The sequence below is a fragment of the Diplotaxodon limnothrissa genome, linkage group LG13 (assembly GCF_057381915.1).
Source record: "Diplotaxodon limnothrissa isolate DT_005_m linkage group LG13, D_limnothrissa_male_GT1.1, whole genome shotgun sequence".
NCBI classification, from domain to species: domain Eukaryota; kingdom Metazoa; phylum Chordata; class Actinopteri; order Cichliformes; family Cichlidae; genus Diplotaxodon; species Diplotaxodon limnothrissa.
The window spans coordinates 14,206,842-14,230,281 of NC_140608.1; the positions used below are offsets into that span (position 1 = coordinate 14,206,842).

At 39.7% G+C, this 23,440-nt stretch overlaps 1 protein-coding gene across 3 annotated transcripts in view; it reads right to left on the reverse strand.

Annotated features, from left to right (window-relative positions):
• LOC146620006 (A-type potassium channel modulatory protein KCNIP2) overlaps nucleotides 1-23,440 on the reverse strand; it is a 122,992-nt gene that overhangs the window by 12,616 nt on the left and 86,936 nt on the right. The window contains exon 1 of one of the 3 annotated variants that reach the window (XM_085369937.1): nucleotides 11,406-11,508. The exons of the other annotated variants lie outside the window; for them this stretch is intronic. Within the exon in view, the coding sequence (XP_085226063.1) occupies nucleotides 11,406-11,466 (61 nt within the window). The 5' untranslated portion in view covers nucleotides 11,467-11,508. Of the gene's footprint in view, nucleotides 1-11,405; nucleotides 11,509-23,440 lie in introns of those variants that run through there. 3 annotated transcript variants of the gene reach the window in all.

A 23,440-nucleotide genomic window follows, 5' to 3' on the forward strand; every position in this document is an offset into this window, starting at 1 on the left:
CAACTGCATGCCCGTCGTCCTCATTGGGGTCTTGACCTGACTCCAGCTCGTCGCCGTAACAGACTTGTGTGGGCAAATGCTCACATTCGATGGCGTCTGGCACGTTGGGGAGGTGTGCGCTTCACGGATGAATCATGGTTCACATTGTTCAGGGCAGATGGCAGCTGAGAATGTCCCAGTTCTTGCATGGCCAGCATACTCACCGGACATGTCACCCATTGAGCATGTTCGGGATGTGCTTGACCGGCGTATACGACAGCGTGTACCAGTTCCCACGAATATCCAACAACCTCGCACAGCCATTGAAGTGGAGTGGACCAACATTCCACAGGCCACAATTGACAATCTGATAGACTCCATGCGACGATGTGTTGCACTGCATGAGGCAAATGGTGGTCACACCAGATACTGACCGGTTCTGGGTCCCCAGACCCCCAATAGCGCAAAAAACTGCACATTCCAGGGTGGCCTTTTGTTGTGGGCAGTCTGAGGTACACCTGTGCACTACTCATGATGTCAGATCAGCATCCTGATGTGGCACACCTGTGAGGTGGGATGGATTATCTCAATATAGCAGATGTGCCCACTACCACACATTTGGACTGATTTGTGACCACTGTTTGGGAGGGATGGTTATATTGTGTATCTGGAATGAATTTTAGGTCTCTACGTCCATCCCATGGGGAATGGGAGCAGTAACAAAGGTGTTGCGTTTATATTTTTGTTCAGTGTATATACTTACAACATACTAATCTCCAAATCAGTCACACTGTGAAGCTTCTCTGTATTTAAAAGTTTGGTAAACAACAAAATCCTGATTAAGCTCCTCATACAATAATTGTCACTTCATTTTTAATCAGCTGAGGTCTTTGCAGTGGGTGTCCAACAGAGTGTTTCTGTTTGCTTGGAATCTGACGGTCTGTGTGATATAATTAGCAGGGTAGTGGTTATCTGAGATAGTGCTCCTTTTTTTTATCCCCATCTTAACCATCCATCCCATCTGAAGGTGTTTAAAGGGCAGTTTGAGAAATCACAGATGAAAGGGTTTTGGGGTTTGTTTGTTTTTTTGCCTAAATTGTTTATGTGTCATACAAATGAGAAGGTGGCAGCTCTAATGCATCCCGAGGGATATAATGACAAACATTTACTTGGGAGAATTTTAATCTACAATAAATGGTGACACCCTCACACATGCGTGCACACGTAGACTATAATAAAATGTTGGGTTAATCAGTCTTACTTGATTAGCCTCTGTGAGGCATAGTTTGCCCGAGGCCAGACACACCAAGTAATTGAAATACCTCCATATTTAGACGTCTACCTGGGCAATTATTCCTCTCAAAACTGATTAAAATGTCTAAGAGAGTGCAGGGGGGGGGGGGTGTAATATGTGTGTGCGAAAGCGTGCAGCGAAGGAGACACAGAGGAGGTCATTGACAAATGGTGCTCAAAATTGGCTAGTGTGTTTCCAATTAGATAAGTGAAATAAGAGATCCATTTGCATAGATCATTAGCTTTTGAGGATATTTTTAATACGGCGATGGGGGACAAAAACAGTTTCTACTGAAGCCGAGTCCTTTCAGTATAAACTACAGAGACCAGCTAATGAACAGTTTTCTTTAGAAAGTGCACACAACCCGGTGACACTGACGGATCAAAAATGTTGTCTGTTTGGAGGAAATGAGATGTACTAATTTATGTTTTTGGGAGACATCGGCAGCATCCGAATGCTAAGTTTGGGAGTCTCTCTCTTTTACTCGTGTGACATTTAATGATAGGGACTAAAGTTAGGATCAACCAGAAAAGCTAGATCTGTTACAGTTTATATTTAACAAATACATGATGAAAGTGCCAAAAACTACTGGAAGGATATCATTAGTCTTAGTTGTTAAATGATCGTGTGTAGGTTAAAAAAAATGTAGCTGATCTGTTTACAGCTCATTAAATCAAATGTGTTTAAGGTCTTTAAGGCACAAAATTGACCATTTTAAATTTTGACAAACTTTAGATTGAAGCGATTAAGCAGCACACCTGTAGAGGGCAGTGCAAGGTAAGACATGCAACTAGCAAAACAGCAGTCAACAATGCTGTTCAACTCTTGGCATGCTCTTTCCTTGTTACTGTCCTTGATTTAATTCAGCTGCAGGGAGCAGTTTGAGAGAAATGAAAGATCACAAGCTATTAATGATTTCCAATGCCATCTCTCTCTCTCACAAGCGCGCATTCCCTGCAAGATCCGCGGTTGATATTATGGCATTGTCTAAGATCAAAGCAGCAGCAGACCAAACAGCATTAAAGTTGTACTTTGAACCTTCTGACACGCAGCTTTCATGCCTTTTTCTAATGCATCCTGTGTTTGTGAATGGTGTAAAGCAGTCAATCTAAATTGGGTTTGCATCGCTGACAACAATCCTCTAAACCTATTTCTATCAAGTCATGAAACCTCTGCTCTGCCTTTTCCTGCCAGGAGCCAAATCAGGAAAACATCCTGTGGGTCGATACAACAGAAAAAAAAGGGGAAAAAAACTTTATCAGCTAAGAGGGTTGGAATCTCAGCACTCCGAAGGTTTGGTTTCAGCTGTGGAAAGATTTGTTTCTAAAACAACCACTAAAACAACTCTTAAGTTTAAATTAGTGCCACAGCAACTATATTACGGAGCAAACCAACTACTTTCTCAGCCAAACAACACATTACTATGCTGGAACACAAGACAGTGAAACATGTACTTTGAGGACAGCTCAGCCAGCGTGCAGCAACTTACAGGAAAGTTATCCCAAATGCTTACTGGTATCCTGCCATGAATAAAGATCAAATTGGCAGTTAAATCAATGGCAGAACGACAGCAGCCTGTAGCCTTATTCTGTTGTTGTAGGACAGGGTAAACAATAGTCACTGTCTGTCCAACACAAATGTTTTATACTCGTGAATCCTGCTGCCAGGTTTCTGTGGCCTTGTTAATACTGTAATGTAAGAATCATGAGAATCAGAGAAATTTTTAAAAAGATAAGAATAAATAGAGAGCTGCACCATCAGGCAGCGCTTTCAGTCTTTACTCCAATTTACATTCAGCCCATTGGGGTCAAAACCAAGCAAGACACAGTAATAAAACTACAGATGTGTGGCTGAGACCTGAATTATTCACGACCATTTGCCCTGATGGTTACCTCTTATATTCTAATACATGAAAGGAAAGTGCAGCTTTACCACAAGTAATGTCTGCGGCCTAATTAAGTAGTTTTAGGAGTAATTGTTCTTACCATAACCACAGCTTACTGTCTTCTATCCCAGCATAACCATTGCCATCTCAGAAAACTATGTCTTATATTTTAACAGCGCCTGTGTTCGCCTGCTATATGGGTTCTTATACCAAAGAGCAGGGATGTCAAATTCCTTTTAAGGTGGGCCACATACAGTCTATCTTGATCTTGAGTGGGCCAGACTGTGGAAAATTCCATTTCCCATTCAGTTCCAGGTGCATTTGCAGTTTTTGTGAGTTCTTATTTTATTTATTTATTTTAGTGTGGACACATTGGAAAGAAAACTGAAATTTCTAGAGTAAATGGTTAAAAAAGGGAACTTTTCTATAATTAAATTGTTTAGCTCTCACTTCATTAGTTTGGTGTAGTATGAATGGCCATGGGGGAGGTCTTTATCCCTAGTGCAAGCTTTAAAATGTATGAAAATACAGTTAAAAGTAAAGATTTTATAGCCACCATAAGATTTTTCAAAGATGTCCACTGGGCTGGATTGGAGTCTTTGCTGGAACATTTCTGCCCCCCAGGCCTTATGTTTGACATCCTTGCCATAAAGCAAGATACAGTCTATTCAGCTGCTGCTTATCAGCTGGTTCAAGGTAGCTCTAAAGAGGATCATCATTTTGTATTTTGATTCAAAACAAAAACCAGGTTTAGTCTGTCTGACAGATCTGCTACAGCGGGGTGGGTGAATATTTCATCAAATATTGCTGGTTTCTTTTGTGCCTGATAAACTGCTGAAGCAACTCAGAAAAATCTAATTCATCTTGAAAACAGCACAGCCGAACATTAACGGGTTAAGCTGCTTGGCGTAAAATGGTCTTCAAATATGAAGCTAAGCCGCGCTAATGCAAATCTTTCAAATTACAAAAAAATGACAGATTTTTTTTCAAGGTTAGGTTTGTGTGTGTGTGTGTGTGTGTGTGTGTGTGTGTGTGTGTGTGTGTGTGTGTGTGTGTGTGTGTGTGTGTGTGTATTCATTAGTTTGTTCTCAATGTTATCATCTTTCTCCAGACGTGTGTCAGAGGAAGAGCAACGGAACGTCTACAACTTCTGTTCTTTTATTCACAGAGCACCTGCCATACAAATACAGTCTCTGATTTACACACACACACACACACACACACACACACACACACACACACACACACACACACACACACACACAACTGCCATAATGAAATCAGGGGATGGGGAGCCAGAGAACGAAGACAGACATTGACAAAAGCAGAGAGGAGGAAGAAAAAATGAAGAAAAAAAGAGAGATGGAGTGAGGGAAGGATGCAGAGGAACAGAGGGAGTTGCGTATTAAATATCCCCTGTCTGATCCTCCCGTGTCCCAGGCTCTCATCGTCTTCCTGGCTAGCCATCAGAGGGGCAGAGACAGAAAGAGGCTCAGGCAAGGTCAACAAGGACAGTCTCCTTGATCCTCATTGCACTTTTATTGCAGTTTATAAAGTTTGCCACAATCGGAATGATCCTTGTCCAAACCATTGATAAAGTGTCTTAACTGCTATCGTTTTTTCAATTTCTCCAAAAGAGCCCAATGAAAAGTCTTTCAACAATTCACTGCTGCAAAATGTATGACTTTCGGATAACATTTTTAAATGTGCTTTTGGTATGATATAATATAGGGATGGTTTTAGCGTTCACAGACCCTTATACTGGGTGTGAAGCAACACAACTTACTCTTAATGGACTGAATGGACTGCAAACACACACACAAACCCCCATCTGCCCTCATTGTAATTGCCCTTGTGTTGATAGGTAAGCTAATAGACAATGCGCCTGTGTGTGTGTGTGTGTGTGTGTGTGTGTGTGTGTGTGTGTGTGTGTGTGTGTGTGTGTGTGTGTGCGCGCGCATGTGCATGCATATGTGCTTGTGCTTAGACATAGATAGGTCTTCTGCTGACCGCTAAGCTTTTTACCTGCTCTTATCCATCTCCTTCATGTTGTCATCATACTTCCTTTCCATCAAATAGACACACACCAACCACACACTGGCCAAATATCCTCTTAAGCATGAAAAAGATGATTTGCTGAGCCTCACTGTAGACAGGAAGAGGATGTTGTTCTATAATGGACCTAAGATATAGTGCTTACCAGAGAAAAATATGCACATACAAATATCTGGCCATTCAGAGTTAGAAACCTATAGATTGTTATATAGATTATCCATTATTATATAGTTTATAATACATTTAGTGAATGTATATGTTTTATTGTTATCACATCCATCTTCTTTTGAGAGAAGTGTACTAGAAAATACAGTATTTACACAATTTTTTAAAATCTTTTATGTCTTATTTAAATGATTAGACCTGTTAGTGATGGTAATATTGCACTGAAATGTATGTAATTGAGCAATAAGAAGCAGGAAACTGGGTGACATAATGTGGAAATCAATGCCTATTAAACAAAACCAATTAGTAAGTGCATAGTAACATACTGGTAACAATATAATATCCTGCTTAAAATTTTTTTTATTAGTACATTAGTACAAAGGCATATAAACTTTCATATGGTCAGGATATTGAAGTATAAAATCTTTTTGTTTTTTCCAGTTGTAGGTCTTATGATGAGAGCAGAGCAGTTTACTCTTCTATCTATCTGGTAGTGACAGTGAAGTACCATCCACATTTAACAAATACAGATATGTTTGTCTGGTCTGAGGTTTTCAGCTGTAGAAATATTACTATAAAATCGAGGAAAAACGTATAGTTTTGCATTTTGCAGCCCTGGTTGCTTGTTATTACAAATACATTATCACGCATTTCTATATAACTATAACATTACTCAAAGTTTGCTTTATTATATTATTACATGGAATTCACATGGTATTTCTTATAAACTACCAAACATGTAGTATCAGGTAATAAGCCACTGTATTTACATGGTTATCTTCAATGAAAGAATGCTGCAGACAGAAGGTGGGATTAATTCCAGCAATATAATATCCAATACTGTTATATGTAACCTCATTTTAATGAGGTCACAACTGCTTTAAAGTCAGGTTATAAAATGTTAATGCACAGACGTAACAGTTATTTGGGTAGCAGTTTGCAATAGTGATAGCAGGATATATTACTGTACTCTTACTAAATTTGTTTCCACATTATTTTCTATGTAACCCAGTCACACAGATTTAGGTGTAATATTACTCAGTTATAAGTATTGCTGACACAAGATATTATTTGGTTATTGTTTCATATTACTTTGGTGTTTAATTGGTAATAACTTTCTACATTATTTCCCTATAATAACATTCCACCTGATTGCTCAATTATTAACAATAATAACAATAAAAGTGCAAACATACTGCCACTATTACTTCTATTACTGCTACCACTAAAGATACTATTTTATTATTCTTATTAATAATAATAATAATAATAATAATAATAATAATAATATGTCTACAATCCTGAATAGGATAAGCAAAAGAAAATGGATAGATGGAAATACTACTACTACTACTACTACTAAGAAGAAGAAGAAGAAGAAGAAGAAGAAGAATATAAGCTGTTGGATACTGCCCTCTATAAAGAAGCATCCATGGTTGTGAGGAAATTTATATTCCCTTACAAATTATTTCTTTACATGTAAAACACTGAATTTTTTTATTCAGGCTATGCTTTGTAACAGTTATGGTCAGTTGCACAGAGCAGGTGAATACCTGGATGATGACGAGTTTTAAAAGATTTTAAGCGACGCAGCTAACGGAGCAACTGCAAAATTTAAAGTCTATTCTAAGTCTTCTGTCCAAATTGAAGCTCTGCTGTGATATTTCCCCTTGGATCGACCACAGGACTCTGAACCAAACAGTCCTCATATTCTTACTCAATTGTGCGCACCTCACCTCAAAAATCATCACATATTCACTGAACCATAGCGAAACTAAAAAGTAGAAATGGCAATCTCCAGGTTGGTTTGACATACAGTGGGGCAAAAAAGTATTTAGTCAGCCACCGATTGTGCAAGTTCCCCCACCTAAAATGATGACAGAGGTCAGTAATTTGCACCAGAGGTACACTTCAACTGTGAGAGACAGAATGTGAAAAAAAAAAATCCATGAATTCACATGGTAGGATTTGTAAAGAATTTATTCGTAAATCAGGGTGGAAAATAAGTATTTGGTCAATAACAAAAATACAACTCAATACTTTGTAACATAACCTTTGTTGGCAATAACAGAGGTCAAACGTTTACTATAGGTCTTTACCAGGTTTGCACACACAGTAGCTGGTATTTTGGCCCATTCCTCCATGCAGATCTTCTCGAGAGCAGTGATGTTTTGGGGCTGTCGCCGAGCAACACGGACTTTCAACTCCCGCCACAGATTTTCTATGGGGTTGAGGTCTGGAGACTGGCTAGGCCACTCCAGAACTTTCAAATGCTTCTTATGGAGCCACTCCTTTGTTGCCCGGGCGGTGTGTTTTGGATCATTGTCATGTTGGAAGACCCAGCCTCGTTTCATCTTCAAAGTTCTCACTGATGGAAGGAGGTTTTGGCTCAAAATCTCACGATACATGGCCCCATTCATTCTGTCCTTAACACGGATCAGTCGTCCTGTCCCCTTGGCAGAAAAACAGCCCCATAGCATGATGTTTCCACCCCCATGCTTCACAGTAGGTATGGTGTTCTTGGGATGCAACTCAGTATTCTTCTTCCTCCAAACACGACGAGTTGAGTTTATACCAAAAAGTTCTACTTTGGTTTCATCTGACCACATGACATTCTCCCAATCCTCTGCTGTATCATCCACGTGCTCTCTGGCAAACTTCAGACGGGCCTGGACATGCACTGGCTTCAGCAGCGGAACACGTCTGGCACTGCGGGATTTGATTCCCTGCCGTTGTAGTGTGTTACTGATGGTGACCTTTGTTACTTTGGTCCCAGCTCTCTGCAGGTCATTCACCAGGTCCCCCCGTGTGGTTCTGGGATCTTTGCTCACCGTTCTCATGATCATTTTGACCCCACGGGATGAGATCTTGCGTGGAGCCCCAGATCGAGGGAGATTATCAGTGGTCTTGTATGTCTTCCATTTTCTGATGATTGCTCCCACAGTTGATTTTTTCACACCAAGCTGCTTGCCTATTGTAGATTCACTCTTCCCAGTCTGGTGCAGGTCTACAATACTTTTCCTGGTGTCCTTCGAAAGCTCTTTGGTCTTGGCCATGGCGGAGTTTGGAGTCTGACTGTTTGAGGCTGTGGACAGGTGTCTTTTATACAGATGATGAGTTCAAACAGGTGCCATTCATACAGGTAACGAGTGGGGGACAGAAAAGCTTCTTACAGAAGACGTTACAGGTCTGTGAGAGCCAGAGATTTTCCTTGTTTGAGGTGACCAAATACTTATTTTCCACCCTGATTTACAAATAAATTCTTTACAAATCCTACCATGTGGATTCATGGATTTTTTTTTCACATTCTGTCTCTCACAGTTGAAGTGTACCTCTGGTGCAAATTACTGACCTCTGTCATCATTTTAAGTGGGGGAACTTGCACAATCGGTGGCTGACTAAATACTTTTTTGCCCCACTGTATGGGCCACATCCTAATGTTAAATCTGGTATAAATTGATATGAGACATTAAAGTATCAAAGACCTTGCAGAAGTGATGAAGCAGCACTTCAATATGTCCCTGACACCAGCTAACTCATCCAACCCGGTGCCAGGCAAATTTATTTGAAAATCAAAGGCTAAACGAGGCTGTGGAGCATATGGCAAGATGCCACACTTTTCATTCATGAAGTGAGTGAATACATTACAGCACAAACAGTAGGCCTTAGCTTGATTTTAGGATATTAGTCACTGATATTCTCAGAGAAGTAAATCAGCAAAAGAAATAGGCAGAGTAAATACATGTATGTTTATCACAGGTAAATACTTACACAGAGATTTCTTTTGTTTCTTGAATAAGTTAAAGTCAACACATTCTACTCAAAGAAAAGGGTGAAGATGGAGGAAACTGCAGTGTTGATAAAAACTCTTCTCAGGCATGCTGCCATCCAGCACAGACCAGCACATCCCTTCTATTTCCACCTCATAAACTTCCAAAGAACACACTCCAGCCATTAGCCATTAGCTTTAAATCTATCAGAACCTTGTAAACCTCCCGACCAGAGTGCACTTCACGCATGCTGCATGCATCCTCGATAACAAAAGAGTTTCCTCTCCTTTTCTCCACAAAAGCATGTGCATTTACTTTGTATATATATATGTTTAATCACCAATGGGTCAGTAGCACAGCTCATTAAAGTAATGAGAATCACACAGTCTCCTTATTTTACTGGTCTCGCTCTGTCTCACCAGAAGATGACTCAGTATGGGTACAGGAAAATGAGTCTGGCAAGAGGGAGCAGAGAAAGAATGAATATTTTATTTCTTTTCTTCTTTCTTAGAAAATATCAGTTTTGGAAAATGGAGAAATAAATTTTACCTATCATTTCATAATCTCGTTTTTCTCAATCCCCACTGGTAGCTTAGTAAGGGGGTAATCCTAAGGGAGACAGGTACTAATGAGTTTAAATGGAATGGATACTTGATCAGTGGACACAGTGCATGCTGTGTAATGTAACTGTACTGGAAGTTGCATGAACATACATAGCACGCATACTCTGAGACTGAAGCTGGTATATCACACGCTCATATATGGTTTGGACCTAAACTCTTTGGTGATTCTGCAGATAGTCTGAGTGATGCATTCATTCTGCCATCTGGACTAAGTTCCTCCATTAAAAAAATTCATTAGCTAAAGTACTCACAAGGGAGTTGGCACACACGCACACACATATTTATTAAGGCGGCTACTTTCCATAAACCATGGTCAAAATATGCAGAAGACTGATGTCCTAAGTATAATGGAAGAATAAATGGGATCTCCACTGTGTCTCTGTGTGTGTCTGTCTGTGTGCATGCTTGGTATGTAGAGTGCTGTGTGTAGATGAGAGGTTTCCAAGAGGAACTTTATTGAGATGACAGAGCTGCTGGCACACCTTGACTACTGGGTGCAGTCCAGCTGGTGCATCAGGGATGAAGAGTGTCTCCTCCAGTGTAACATCCAGAATAATACACCAGAACTTTTAATCTGTGAAGGTTTTAATATTTAAAGCACTCAAAAGTGGAGTAGAGGTGCTTTGGTACTAATGCTGAGAAGAAAATCTTGCTAGAGTGCTAAAGTTACTTGAACTGAACAGAGCACTGTGGGCAATGTGCAAAGAAAAAAACAAGCAAGCAAACAAGTAAACAAAACAGATAATAGGGATGCGAATCCCATCTGTCCTCTTGTCACCAACAGATGAAAGATAAGGAAGCGTGAACAACGTAAAGTAGGAACTGGATGGGGGGGGGGGGGGGGGGACAAAACACAGGTCACCCTGATAAGACAGGCCAAACAGGGCCTTGGTGTGTGGTGACAGCTCCTGGAGGTGAGCCAGAGCAGAAATGGACCTTTTTTTCTTCACTAATAGGCAGGTGCTTTTGTATTTTGTGTTGTAAATGTATCTTTCAGTAAATATTACATTTTGTTAAACTGTTAAACCCCTTTAGTACAGCTTTGGTACAAATGATTCAACGATCAGAAAAGCACCAAAATTTATTTACTAAAAGACGGATCTGATTCAGGTTTGACTTTCTCAAATAAACCCAACAAGAAAGCGCACTGACTTGAAAATGTTCAAAGAAAATGTTCCATATCTCCCTTCTTTACCCAACTATACATTTAGGTTTTAAGCTAATGAGAGTACAAACAGTACGGCTGACATTCCCTCAGTGAGACAAGTACCTCTACACTGCACTCAGACCCACTCTTTCCATAGTGATATCGATTAAAAGGTAAAAGCACACACCCCTGGGGCAGAGAGAGGCCACACACACGCACGGCTAAAGTTACTCTGTATGTATGTATGTGTGTGTGTGTTTGGGAAATGAGAGAGTGTGTTGCATGGCCCACTGTTGCACTGGTAACCCAAACCCTTGGAAAAGATTGCAGCTCATTCAGAACCAGAAGGAATGCGTGGTGCAGATAAAACTGTTCATGCGCTCACTTGTACAAACAAGTATCATTTAATATCAGAGAACTCAATTTGTTTATGTTTATATAATTATTTTTAATAGACAAAACTCTTAAAGAAACAAACAAGCATTACCTTCCCCACCGACAGGTTCGAACATCCCAAACTGCTCTAAGACTTTGATGAAGAGACCCATGACCAGCAGCACCGCAATCACCTCTAACCCGTCCAGATTCAACATCTTGAGAGGCCGCCCATATGTCCAAGTCAGGACATGTAAACCTGTCCAGCTGTCCTCAGCCTGAGCACTTTAAGCTCAGCAGAGTTGTCTTCCACTGTCTTCCTCACTTTTAGTCACTTTGATGAAGTCCAAAGTGTTCTAACTTCAGAGGGATTTTACAAAGTGAGGTCAACTATAACGATAAGCGGCTGATAGCTTGGCTTGACGGGCGTTTCTCTTCTCTCCCCAGAATCTTTCTTCAGTCAACCCCTCTTATTCCCCGGTGAAGGCCATAACCACTTAAGCTACAGGCTGTCACACAGAAGTCCAGAACGTCGCAACTGTTGAACTTTTTTAGGGGGCATTTCCCCCTCCCTTCTCCTCCTCTTCTTCCAGGCCCCCCTGCCTGCCGAGTGATGGAATCTAGGGATGCGCTGCGCCTGCTAGTCCTTTGGCAGTGGTTGTCAGAAAGCAAGTGTTGTGAGGGGGAAAGAGGGAGTGAGTGAGAGAGAGGCGGCAGATAAAGAGAGGGGAGAGGATGAGAGGGAGATGGCATAGAAAATGAGAGGGAGAGAGACAAACAGAGACAGATACACACACACACACACACACACACAGCGAGGCAAATCGTTTGGGGGAGATGAGAGAGTTGAGGTATACCCTCCCTCTCCAGCGACATTACCTTCATTGATTTGCCTAATGTGGTTTCCTTGGTAACTGGGAGAGAGTGTTTAAAAGCAGATTTAAGTAATGGAAAAAAAACATATTTACGTTCACCCTAATTCATCTCAAATGTGTGTTTTCACTGTAGAGATTGCAGCATCTGTTCTGCAGACGTTGTTCCTGTCGGTCGATAGAATGTCTCATTAACTTTTTTAATGTGTAGCTACAAGGGCTCAGATTTCTGGCTCTGGTATAGAAATGCTTAATGCTTCTATGAGAAGAATGTCAATGTAATAATTCAAGGTACATGCTGAGGGGCATGTTATGTACTTTACAAAAATGTTACGTGTGGCACAAAATTAGCCTACATGGCAGAAGCGGTTGAGAAAGTTCTACAAGAACGTCCTATTAGATTACCTGTACTCAGGTAAATAGTAGACATGCTATAAACATGCTAGCTATTGCTATTGTTGAAAGAAAACCTTTGGGCTTTCTCTACATTTTTTTTATTGGTTATCATGTTAGCTTCTTTGCAACCTGGAACCTCTTTTGCTAGTTTGCCAATTTTGATGTCTAGGCTTTGACTTCCTGTTCTATCCACGGCTCAGTGTTTGCAAATTGCAGACAAGTTTAAAAAAGATAATAAAAAGTCAAATCATGCTGCAGTTTTCCCACTTTTGGCTAATTCTACCCTGCCTTTAATCTCCACACAGGGTCCCTGTTCGAACATGACTTTTCAGTAGAACTTAGATGACAAGTGGTTTAGAAATTAAAATCAGAACAGTTGACATAGTTGTTCATCCAGCTCTCAATCCCCCACACTTCAGAGTTTATTGTAAATGTGTGAAATCCAGAAAGATATAAGGTTGGCTTTATTTGACAAACTAATGAGGATTAAAATCAATTGAAAATGACAAATGTGAGCTTGTCCTTGAGCACATTTTGGGTGAAGACCCACTCGGTTACCATTGCATGTAAATGTGTTTAAATTATGACCAACACTGTAGCAGGAATAGTGCTTCTTGTAAATTGTGGATGGACAACAGATGAATCAGCATGGCATGGGCTCATTGGTCCTTTGGCCAGATGAGCTAACCACAAAGCTTCCAGTAATGAAACTCTTGTCCTTTGTTTCAAAATATCCATATTGACATATCTGTTGATAGAGATAAGCATTTCTATAGAATTGTTTTGACTTGTGGTCACCAACCATGAGTTGTCCATAAGTTAATCTTATATTACTGATGGCGTAGTTCAAATGCTTCACACACAGTGGAGGATTTATGACAGAAAAATGTCTAAAGTGAATGAAAAACAAACATCATAAATGTGCGGTAATAAAGAAAAATTGGTAAACTAATTAACTCTTACTGCCAAATATTTGAGATCAGTTCTTGATCTTTTTTTTTTTAAAGAAAGAAAAACATATCCTCTTTCATAAGGACTCGTGCTGTGATTTGGTAATTGCATCACCCCTAAATATTCATAGTGTTTGTCAGTCATCAGCTCAGGTTTGGATACCTAAAGATTCAACTTGAATCTGTGCAGGCTGTTACTGTTACCCACTATCTAAGTAAATTCTGCCCCACCCTGAATAACTCCCAGGGAGGGTATCGCTTCACATTATGCTGCAAAAATAACAGAGCTGGGGGGAAATGGTATGTTGCCTCTGTCTTATTGTCCCGCTGTTCTTCCCATTCTGTCTCTTTCTTTGGAAAGTGGAAGGGTTGAGAGAGGAAAGACAGCAGCAGCTTGACAAATGTGCAGTGTCTCTTTTTACTTCTGCTCTTGTTTCTCTTTCTTGACATTCCTGTTGCTACATTTTCAACTGGGCAGTGCAGTGGCATACCTCATTACTGTCACATAAACAGCGCCATCGTGGACATGGTGGGTCACACAAGCATGCACATTTCAGACAAGGTCACAGGAAACCTATTCTTGGCTGACGTTGCTTTTACATAAACAGTGTCAAAGCCGAGAGACGCTTCACCACCATAGCTGTTTTTTTTCTCTTAATTCTACAGCAGCAGTGTATACAATTTGTATTGAAGCAGAGCTCTAATTGCAGACATGGTAAATGTAAACAGAGAAATATTAAACCAGTCACTGACAACAGAGACAGAGAGAGGGATATAAAGAAACCTGAGCCCGACTTGTTGGTTAAAAATGATTTCTCTACCCACTTTTATGTTGAAGAGTTGCCATTCAAGGGGATAGATGGGAAGAAGTGAGGCAGGCTGCTGCAAGACACGTGGTGGCAGGGGGAAGTAATGAGAAGTAAGAAAAGACAGAAACAGAACAAGAGGGTACAAAGGAAGGACAAACTGAGGAGCAGGAGTGACTGAGGTCAGATTCCTCTGTGTAGCGAAGTGCAGAGGGAAGAGGTATCTATTCTTTATTACCCTCCAGCATCTCTCGCCTCCTGGAGGATTTTTCACCTCATTCTGGCTGTCACCATAGAAAATTGGACCCGCAGACGTGTCCTCTACTCCTCCGCTATCCTCCTACCCTACTTTCTCTGCTATTTCTCATCAAATCTACAACTCCAAAGGCTTTTAATTTCAAAAGAAAGGACGACCCTCTCAATCAAAAAGCTCATTAAGTTCAAAAACTCGGTGCAACAGGTCCAAAATTAGACACAGTTAGACTTCGAGCTCCATCACACTACAGTGCCATCGACAGCTTACAAATACAGCATATACAAATAGTGTATACTGCATAAACTGTTTTGCCACTATTTTATGAATGGTCATTAGAATAGAAAATACTCTTGAATTTGTCTGAATTATAAATTATAAATAGCTGTTTTTATGTTTTTCATGTAATGTGTGACTTCTTTCTTTATGTTATTGAGATCATTTTGCATTTAAACTTCTATATTAAACCAAAAAGTATCTACATATGCTCACGCTTCAGTTTAAGAGCTGTCCAAATGTTGTGCATGGTGTTCACAGCCCAGTAAAACCATGAAATAAAGGCCTGATCCATGCAGAAGTAAAATAGTCTTCTTCTCTCTCTGCAGAGTTGAAAGGCTAGTATTAAGACAATGTAGATACATTTTCAACTTTCAATTTATGAACTAAATAAACATCACATTAAAACTTCAAGAAAGTCTTTGAGAATTTTTATGTATGTACACATATGGCCCATTAACTTAAAATGGGTAAGAAAATGAGAGATCCCACAAATATTCTGTCACGTTGTAGTTTACATATGTTTATGCATCTTCAAATTATAATAAAAGTGGACTAAACTGGTTTGATATGAACAAGAATAAACTCCATGCACGACTCACTAATCCATATAGTTAAAAAAAAATCTCTATCAATAACTGTTTTTTCACTAACCATTTGAAAGGCAATTAGTTCAATCTGCAACAGTGTTACAGAGATTCATCTATAAGATGATACAGGTTCTAGTTCGCTACTATAGATATGTATCTGGTATGATTTCATAAATGAATATCATTTATGAAATAGTAGAAACTACAAATAGTAGGGATGGAGTTATGTGGAGAACTTTGCTAGAAGAAAGGCTAATTTCCATACAGTCTGGTAAGTATATGGTGCCTGAGGTTACTTTGTGTGTTCCCTGCTGAGACATCGCAGACTAATGAGACCTTAAAAGCCAAACCTTATTTGCTCTCTTTTTCTAGTATGAACCATATTATGAGAAGACTGGAATCACTTATGTTTAAAAATAAATCACAAACTTCCCAGCCTACTATTGATTTTTCCAAATTTCTTCTGCTGCTAAATATACCGTGAGAGATGCTGTGAGACATAAGCACTGAGGGGAAGCTAGACAACTGATAGGCGCTAAACTGTGGAGAGTGTTGTTCTCATTTGTACTGATAGGTTTATGGCTTTTCTAATAGACTCGAGTGAATTTACTGACATGTGTCGTCTGTATTTATGGAGGGCGATCGTGGCTCAAGAGTTGCGAGTTGGTGGTCAGAGGGCCCGGTGGCGCCAGTGTCCGGCAGCCTCGCCTCTGTCAGTGCGCCCCAGGCTGTGGCTACAATGTAGCTTGCCATCACCAGTGTGTGAATGGGTGGATGACTGGATATGTAAAGCGCTTTGGGGTCCTTAGGGACTAGTAAAGCGCTATATAAATACAGGCCATTAACCATTTACCATTCTTTCTATATGTCAAACTTAAGACTCAGGGGATTATTATGGATTCGTGAGCTGACATTTGAGATCAGATCACCTCGGGGTACATTGATTGAAGGAATGAAGATTTATGACAGGCTACATGCTTATATTGCTCTTAAGGGCTCTATGGAGATGTTTTGCTGTACTGACCCTGTCATGTATACATTACTATTGATCTCTGCATTAATAACGCTTGACTTAACATGCCTAAGAAAAAATACACACACAAACCTATTTTGTTTCCACTTTTTTAACATATAAATACAAGGATAAACATAAAGTATGGTCATTTAATCACTATAAATGTGCCTGTATGGCCAAACATGTCATCTTTTGTGTAACTGCCTTATTATGTGACAGTATAATCAGTAAAAATACTACACAACATCACTGAACAGGTCTGACTTGGGGGTTGGGAGGAAGAATATGGACGTTCTTAAATTCCAGATCAGCTAGACTGGGACATCTAGTGGGCACAAAGGGCAAAGATCAGGTATTTTAATGCTAAACCAGACACTCATGCGGACTTGTAGGCATCAAGGGAAGAAGCATCACATTCAGTTCGTTTTCCATTCAGTTTCATTACCTTACTGTATAACATCCATGTACCTAAATAATCGCAGCTTCTCTTCTTTTTCATCCCTTGCAATAAATAGCCCAACTGACACGCCCCTCACTCCCCTAATAGTGTTAATATGTTATGCAAGTTAGTAAAATTATAATACATCAACAATAAATCACCTACAAATAGTACTATTCGCCAATGCAACAATACCTCGCTGATTTCCTAAATCTCATTTTTGTTTTGTTTTATCTGTAACATTTTGCTTCTCATTAGCATGGAGACTAAATATGAAGTGAAATATCCATTCACTTGCCATTCCTACTAAATCTGCCATGTTAAAAGGGATTTCCAGTGAGCCAGAAATGCAGTTCCATAAGTAGCAGAGTTGTAAATGGCCTGCATTTATATAGCACCTTATAACGGCAGCTATGATCTTCAAAGCACTTTAAAGTGTTTCTCATGTAACAGATCCTGGATCTTGGTGGATCCTTTAAATCTTTCATTAACCCTTCAATAAGTTTATGATACAGATTTCCGCTTAAAATAGCACCTTCAACAAACCTTAAACAAATTAAGAGAATGAGATCTACAGAAATCTTTAAATCTTTCTAAGAGTGACACTCACCTTTCTTCATGAACAGCCAGTAAGACAGAGGGAATATGGAAATGAGGATGAATGCATAAAAACCTCCAATGCTCTCCTCGGAGTTGCTCATTATGACCAGTGACTGCAGAGCCCACATAACCAACACAGGTGGGCAATGTTTGGCTTGTATTATGAAACAGCTGTATTTTGTGGTAGCACAATCGTGTATCTCTTTCTTTCCTGTGGGCGTGACATAATGTTTTTTCCCATGTACTGTGTGCATCTATACATGAACAAACATGCACCACCTGTTTTGATAAGGCATGTTTTTTTTCACCCTCAGGTTTCATGTACTAATGAAAAAGGTTAAAAAAAAAAGACACCTACTCTCAATTACCTATTCAGCAAGACTGAATGAGTCTCTCTATGTCTTTCATTTATGTCTAATATGTGCACTGACAGTGTGTTTTGTAAATTACCGCTGATATATTATTCTCGTTATGCCCCGTGGCAGCGCACAATGCATGTGGAACGGTGACAAAAGTCTGCAAGCACAGTGCACAGGCAACAAGTGCAGCAACAGAAAATGGCAACACAGCTGATTGAAAACACAGAGATAAGAATGTAGGAAATTTCCATGCAAAAACAAAAGTACAAAACCAGTCTGGCGCGTGATGGTTAGAAATAAACAATGTATTATTTATACCATATCATATTGAATGCAGAATGAGTGACTTTTCAATTTCATAGTGCCGGCGAGCAGGTGCTGGATGGTGAGAAAACCTACTGGGAGAGAAGAAAGAGAATGGGAAAGAAGGTTGTGGGGGGAAGAAAGGTAGACTGTGAGAGAGGAAAGAGAATTACAAAATATTGCAAAAGTGTGCCTTACTACTGGAAAGTGTGGGTGTACTGTGAGCTCATGGACTGCAAGAGGGAATCACAGCACAGAAACGTAAAATAATCAGCCACACACCACCTCACTGGACGTTTTCAACAAAACAAGCGCAACTTCAAACATCGTCCACTAGAGGTCAGTGCAGATTAAAGTATTTATAGATATTTCAAAGCAAAGAAAGCACACATGCCCTCTTGCACATAAAATAAAACCTACAACACACTTGAATGTGTAACGAATGTTCTGGTAAGTGGATTTTATGTGCCCTTCAATGTCATTTACACACCCACTAACCAGAAAAAAGCATGAACAAGTTTTGAGTTGCTGCCAAATCATTAACATCGCCTCATTAGCTTAACCTTAAAGTCAGCCATGTGTACAACATTACAAATAGGAAGACCAACTGTTTTTCCTGTAAATAACTTAGACTCACAGCTTTAATCGACCATTTTAAAAATAAAAGCCCTGACCAGCAACAAAACGCAAAATAAATTCCTAATTACAGCAGGTTTAATACCTTCTCTGATATCTTCCCTGTTAAAAAGGTCGACTGCCAGTTGAATTCCTTGTTCATTACTTTGACTGACTCATACAGCCTAGGCAAGGACAAATATAATATAACCCATCTGGTGATATCTAAATGAATGTCTCATGGACAACAGGACAATAGGACAATGACAGCAAGCACGTGGAGCTGATGCCACGCTGAATCAGCAGCTAATCAAAAGGCACAAAATGATCCAACCTGTACCAAAGGACAAACCTGCCTGTACTGCACACGCAAAGCCCTGCAAAGTCACAGAGGGGGGATAGCGCACTATTGATGACCACGGATAAAAATGCATTAAGCACAATCACATGCAAACACGGTGGATATTGAGAATCTTTACGCGCACATAGAGCATCTTTGTATACGAGTCAATACGTGCAACCGGTTGTTTACATCGGGAAATCACATATAATGTAGATAACAGAGGAGAGGGGACGAAAGGGAAGCAGAGGAAGCCATGATTGTCTCAGACAGCCAGGCCCAGTCAAATGCTCTATTGTGTTAAATCTGTCAACTGTCACCAAAGAGAACAAGCAAGAGAGAAATGGACTGACAGAGGGTGAGAGACATAAAGAGGGAGAGAGAAAGAAGCTGTCGTCATGGACACAACGCACAGCATCAATTCCCCAGGTCTGGGTTGAACATAAAGCCACACACAAACCGGCATACACACACACTTACAACCATCTATTTTCACCCTGCCCCACGTATCCCTTAAAAAGGACACAGACAGGCGTTCCAATTTTATCTCTTACATTGTGCCAGTGAATATAACACATATGGTAACACAGTCAGAAACATGTACACAATGCTGCTTGTGCTTCATCACACACAGCTTAGTTTGTGAACCACTGTCTCTCTGATATTACATTGTGGACCTGACAAACCATATTAACATGGCTGGGAAAGCTATGGCGAGCCATTAGCATTCTGCAGAGCAAACACACATACAAACTCACGCATGCAGACTGAGTGGTTATTTCAGAAAAGAGTTGAGCATGCCTTCCAGAGAGTAATTATTTCTAATCCTTTTTCCTGTTACTCTCCCATCCTTTGAGTAAATATACTTTACTACAGTTGTCTGAAGAGACGTCCAAATCCGGGCTAAATAAAACCTTGCAGTGTGATTGGTTATACTCCTAATCAGCCATTGTTTTCTAGATTTCTATGTTAATCTTGATCTCATTAATTTTCACGTGACCCGCTGTCTTCATAGTTAATTTGATGACAGTGCCCTAAAGTTTAAAAAGGCAGCTAAGTTACCCCGATTTTCAATATGTAGACATGCAGTTGTCATTTGTTCCACTACTGTATCTCCTTCAGTTACTGTAAAAGTCAGCTGATCATGGACTGTTGTGTAAACTAACAAGTACACAATGTAAGGCTGTTGAACTTGTGAGCTCAACCAGTGCAATTACATTTAAAATCATTTTCAAGTAACGGGATTGTTGTCAGTAACAGATTGTCCCAACCATTGGGCAAGTAAAAGAAATTCGATTTTTTTATGAGAAGGAAAAATCTGAATTCTTGAGACCAGCCACACATTATTGGGGTGAAAAGTAATAAAGTGCTTACTCCAAAACAAACCTCATGTTTCCTATTAAGCGTTACTTTTTCTAAGTCTGGTCATTGTGATATGATCATTTATACTCACATCTTCTGATCACTTTGCTAATGCTGGGGTTTAAAAATAGTCCTGTCATTAGAACAGAATAGAATAGAATGCCATTTATTGTCACTATACACATGTACAATGGGATACAGAGCATCTCCTGCTCAGTGCAGACATGAGGGAAAGAAAGGAGGGTGGTGAGGTGCATCGTTCTGTGGCACTATATACATATGAACGGTATTCAAAAATATCAAATGTACAAATATCGGGGAAGAAAATAGTGTTATATATTTACAGTGTGGATTTCAGTAGGCATCCAAAGACAGCACTGTCTCTCTAATCAGGCTTGAAGTGCAGAGGCACGTGTCAGAGTAAAATATGAGAGCTGATATTTGAAATGATAGAAGAAAGTAAGAAATGTGACATGGGCACAACAGTTAGCTGAACAGTCAGTCATTTTGTAAGTTTATTTAATAGAAAAAAATAATATTGTACTTATAAATATAAATAGATTAGTATGTAATTACATCTTCCAATAAATATATGCATTCTCATAAACATTTGTTTATGAGGGCACCAGTGTGTGAAAGCCACCTTGTTGCCACACAAGCTTGAACACAGCATTTTATTTATGTGGTTAGAGACCCGCCACACGTGTCTCATGCCAATAGATAGGAGGCGAGAACATTAGTAGGTGTTCTAGTGTCATGGAGGAAAATTTTAATTCATGTCTGCATCTTCTGTTTTTTAAATAACTTTTTTTTTTTTTTTACAGCTACTTTCATTAAAAACTTACTGGGAGGCCATTATCTGTCTTCAACCTTTAGTGGAAAATATATTAAACTCATTGGACTGCTGTAATGCTGCACTTAAAGTAAGAACAAACTTGCATGTAGGTGGAAAAAAATTGTAGAAAATGTAGTCTATTTGGCTATCACATTAATCAGTTAAGCATTTTAGAAATGCACACCTGGAAATTCTTCCGTGTACCACACAGCATAAAATGCAGCACTTCAGATGACTTGTGCTGGCACTGAATGAGACAAATGAGTTAACTCCAACTGAAAACCTTGAAATACACAGTGAGTAATCAAGTATTTCTCTTGACTATGAAAATAAGCTACAGAGAGGACACAGACACAGTCACCTGATAAACCCATGCTGCCCCTTTTCCCCAAAGGCAGGTAGGAGCACAGGTCATGATGCGATGCACATGGTGGAGTGGGCCACAACAGCTATAAATAACTCCGAGAAGAATCCGATTTGGAGAACCGGAGGTGGGAACTGATGAGATCACACATACCCATATGTGACGCGTGTGTGCGCGTGTAAACATGCAGCCGCACAAAAGGCCTGGATCAGAGGAAATGGAGATGGAGTCAGACTGACATCATGCAGACTCGCAGACAGATGAGCAGACAAAACAATGGAAAAGCAGCAGAACACAGATCAGGATCAGACTGAAAGCATCACTGTGACTGAGAGCAGGGAAGTGACACTGTGGTTACTACAGCTAATAAAAAACTGTAAAGGAGCTTACTGTAGTAATAAAACAAAGTATTACATTGATAAATTCAATCAGTCTTTATTGAACAATAATGTCCCTGTATTAACTGCAAATCAAAGTGGATTTGTACAAAGACAAGCTTACAGTTTTTTAAAAGTATACACTTCTGTATTTGAAGTGCATGAGTGAATTTGATAAGAGTACCATGTTTTCAAAAAGTTTGGACAGGGACATGTTTTCTACTGCATTGCATCACTTCTTTTATCGATGTCTGGAAACTGAGGAAACCGAGTGCTGTAGTCTTCAAAGTGAGACATCTTCCCATTTTTGTTGATACAGGATTTCATCCTTTGCCATATTTTTCATTATATAATGCTCCGCGTGTGACAGGTCTGACCTGAACTTAAGTTAAGCTGGTGCAGCTGGTGCAGATTGTGCTTTCGCTGTGTCTTGCTGAAAATCAGAAAGAAATTCCTGAATAAGACATCACCTCAAAGACAGCATATCACTCCAAACTCTTTATATATTGTTCCACATTAATGGTAGAATTTCAATTTTTGATCATACTAAACACAACACAGTTTTGCAGGCTGGACACAGATGAGCGGTGGCTGTTTTAGATCTTGTCTTCATTTTTTTTTCTCTGCACTGCAGTTTTAACCCGTGTTGAACATATATATTTTATATAACTTTTTCCTTTCGCTACCTTTGCAGCATGTTTGCTTGTTCAACAACATTTTTTTTATTTTTGCCTCTGTCCAAACTTTTTGAAATGTGCAGGCACCAAAATGTTATTATTTCAAATGGAGCTTCTAATATCACCATAACTTATTTATTCACTAACCCTTTAAGGACATCGTGTGTTTACAGAGTAGTTTCCACAGTGACTAAACAAGTAAAAGGTATGTGGTTTGATCCTGGGAAGAGACACAAATATCTTTGGGGTTGTTCACTCAGAAAAGGAGTAGAGGAAGTGTTGCTAAGACATCCAACAGGTGCCCATCAGGCTCACTATGAAAGAGGCCTCAGAGGCCGAGGCTCTCTGTTTAGGATAAAATCGTGTAACAAGTTTATTGTTGGACCAGTTCAGCAAACAAAACAGATCAACATGCATCAACCTCTTTGGGGTTGTGTCAGAAAGGGGATCCACCATATAAAAAGTCTTAAGACCCTTTAAGAATAAGCATTCGGAAGTGTCTTCTTTATATGTCTCTATGTAATAACACATGATGGGTTTTGCCTGCTTCCATATAACAATTATTTGAAGGAGTTTGGTTTTCACAGTGCTACTAAGCCTTAACAATGGAAGACAATCAAAGACCAAGAAGACATTTAGGAGGGAGAACTCGCAGTATTTTGTTTTATGATGAGATTAAAAGAAATGTGTAGTCTATGGTACTGCTGACCACTAAGGG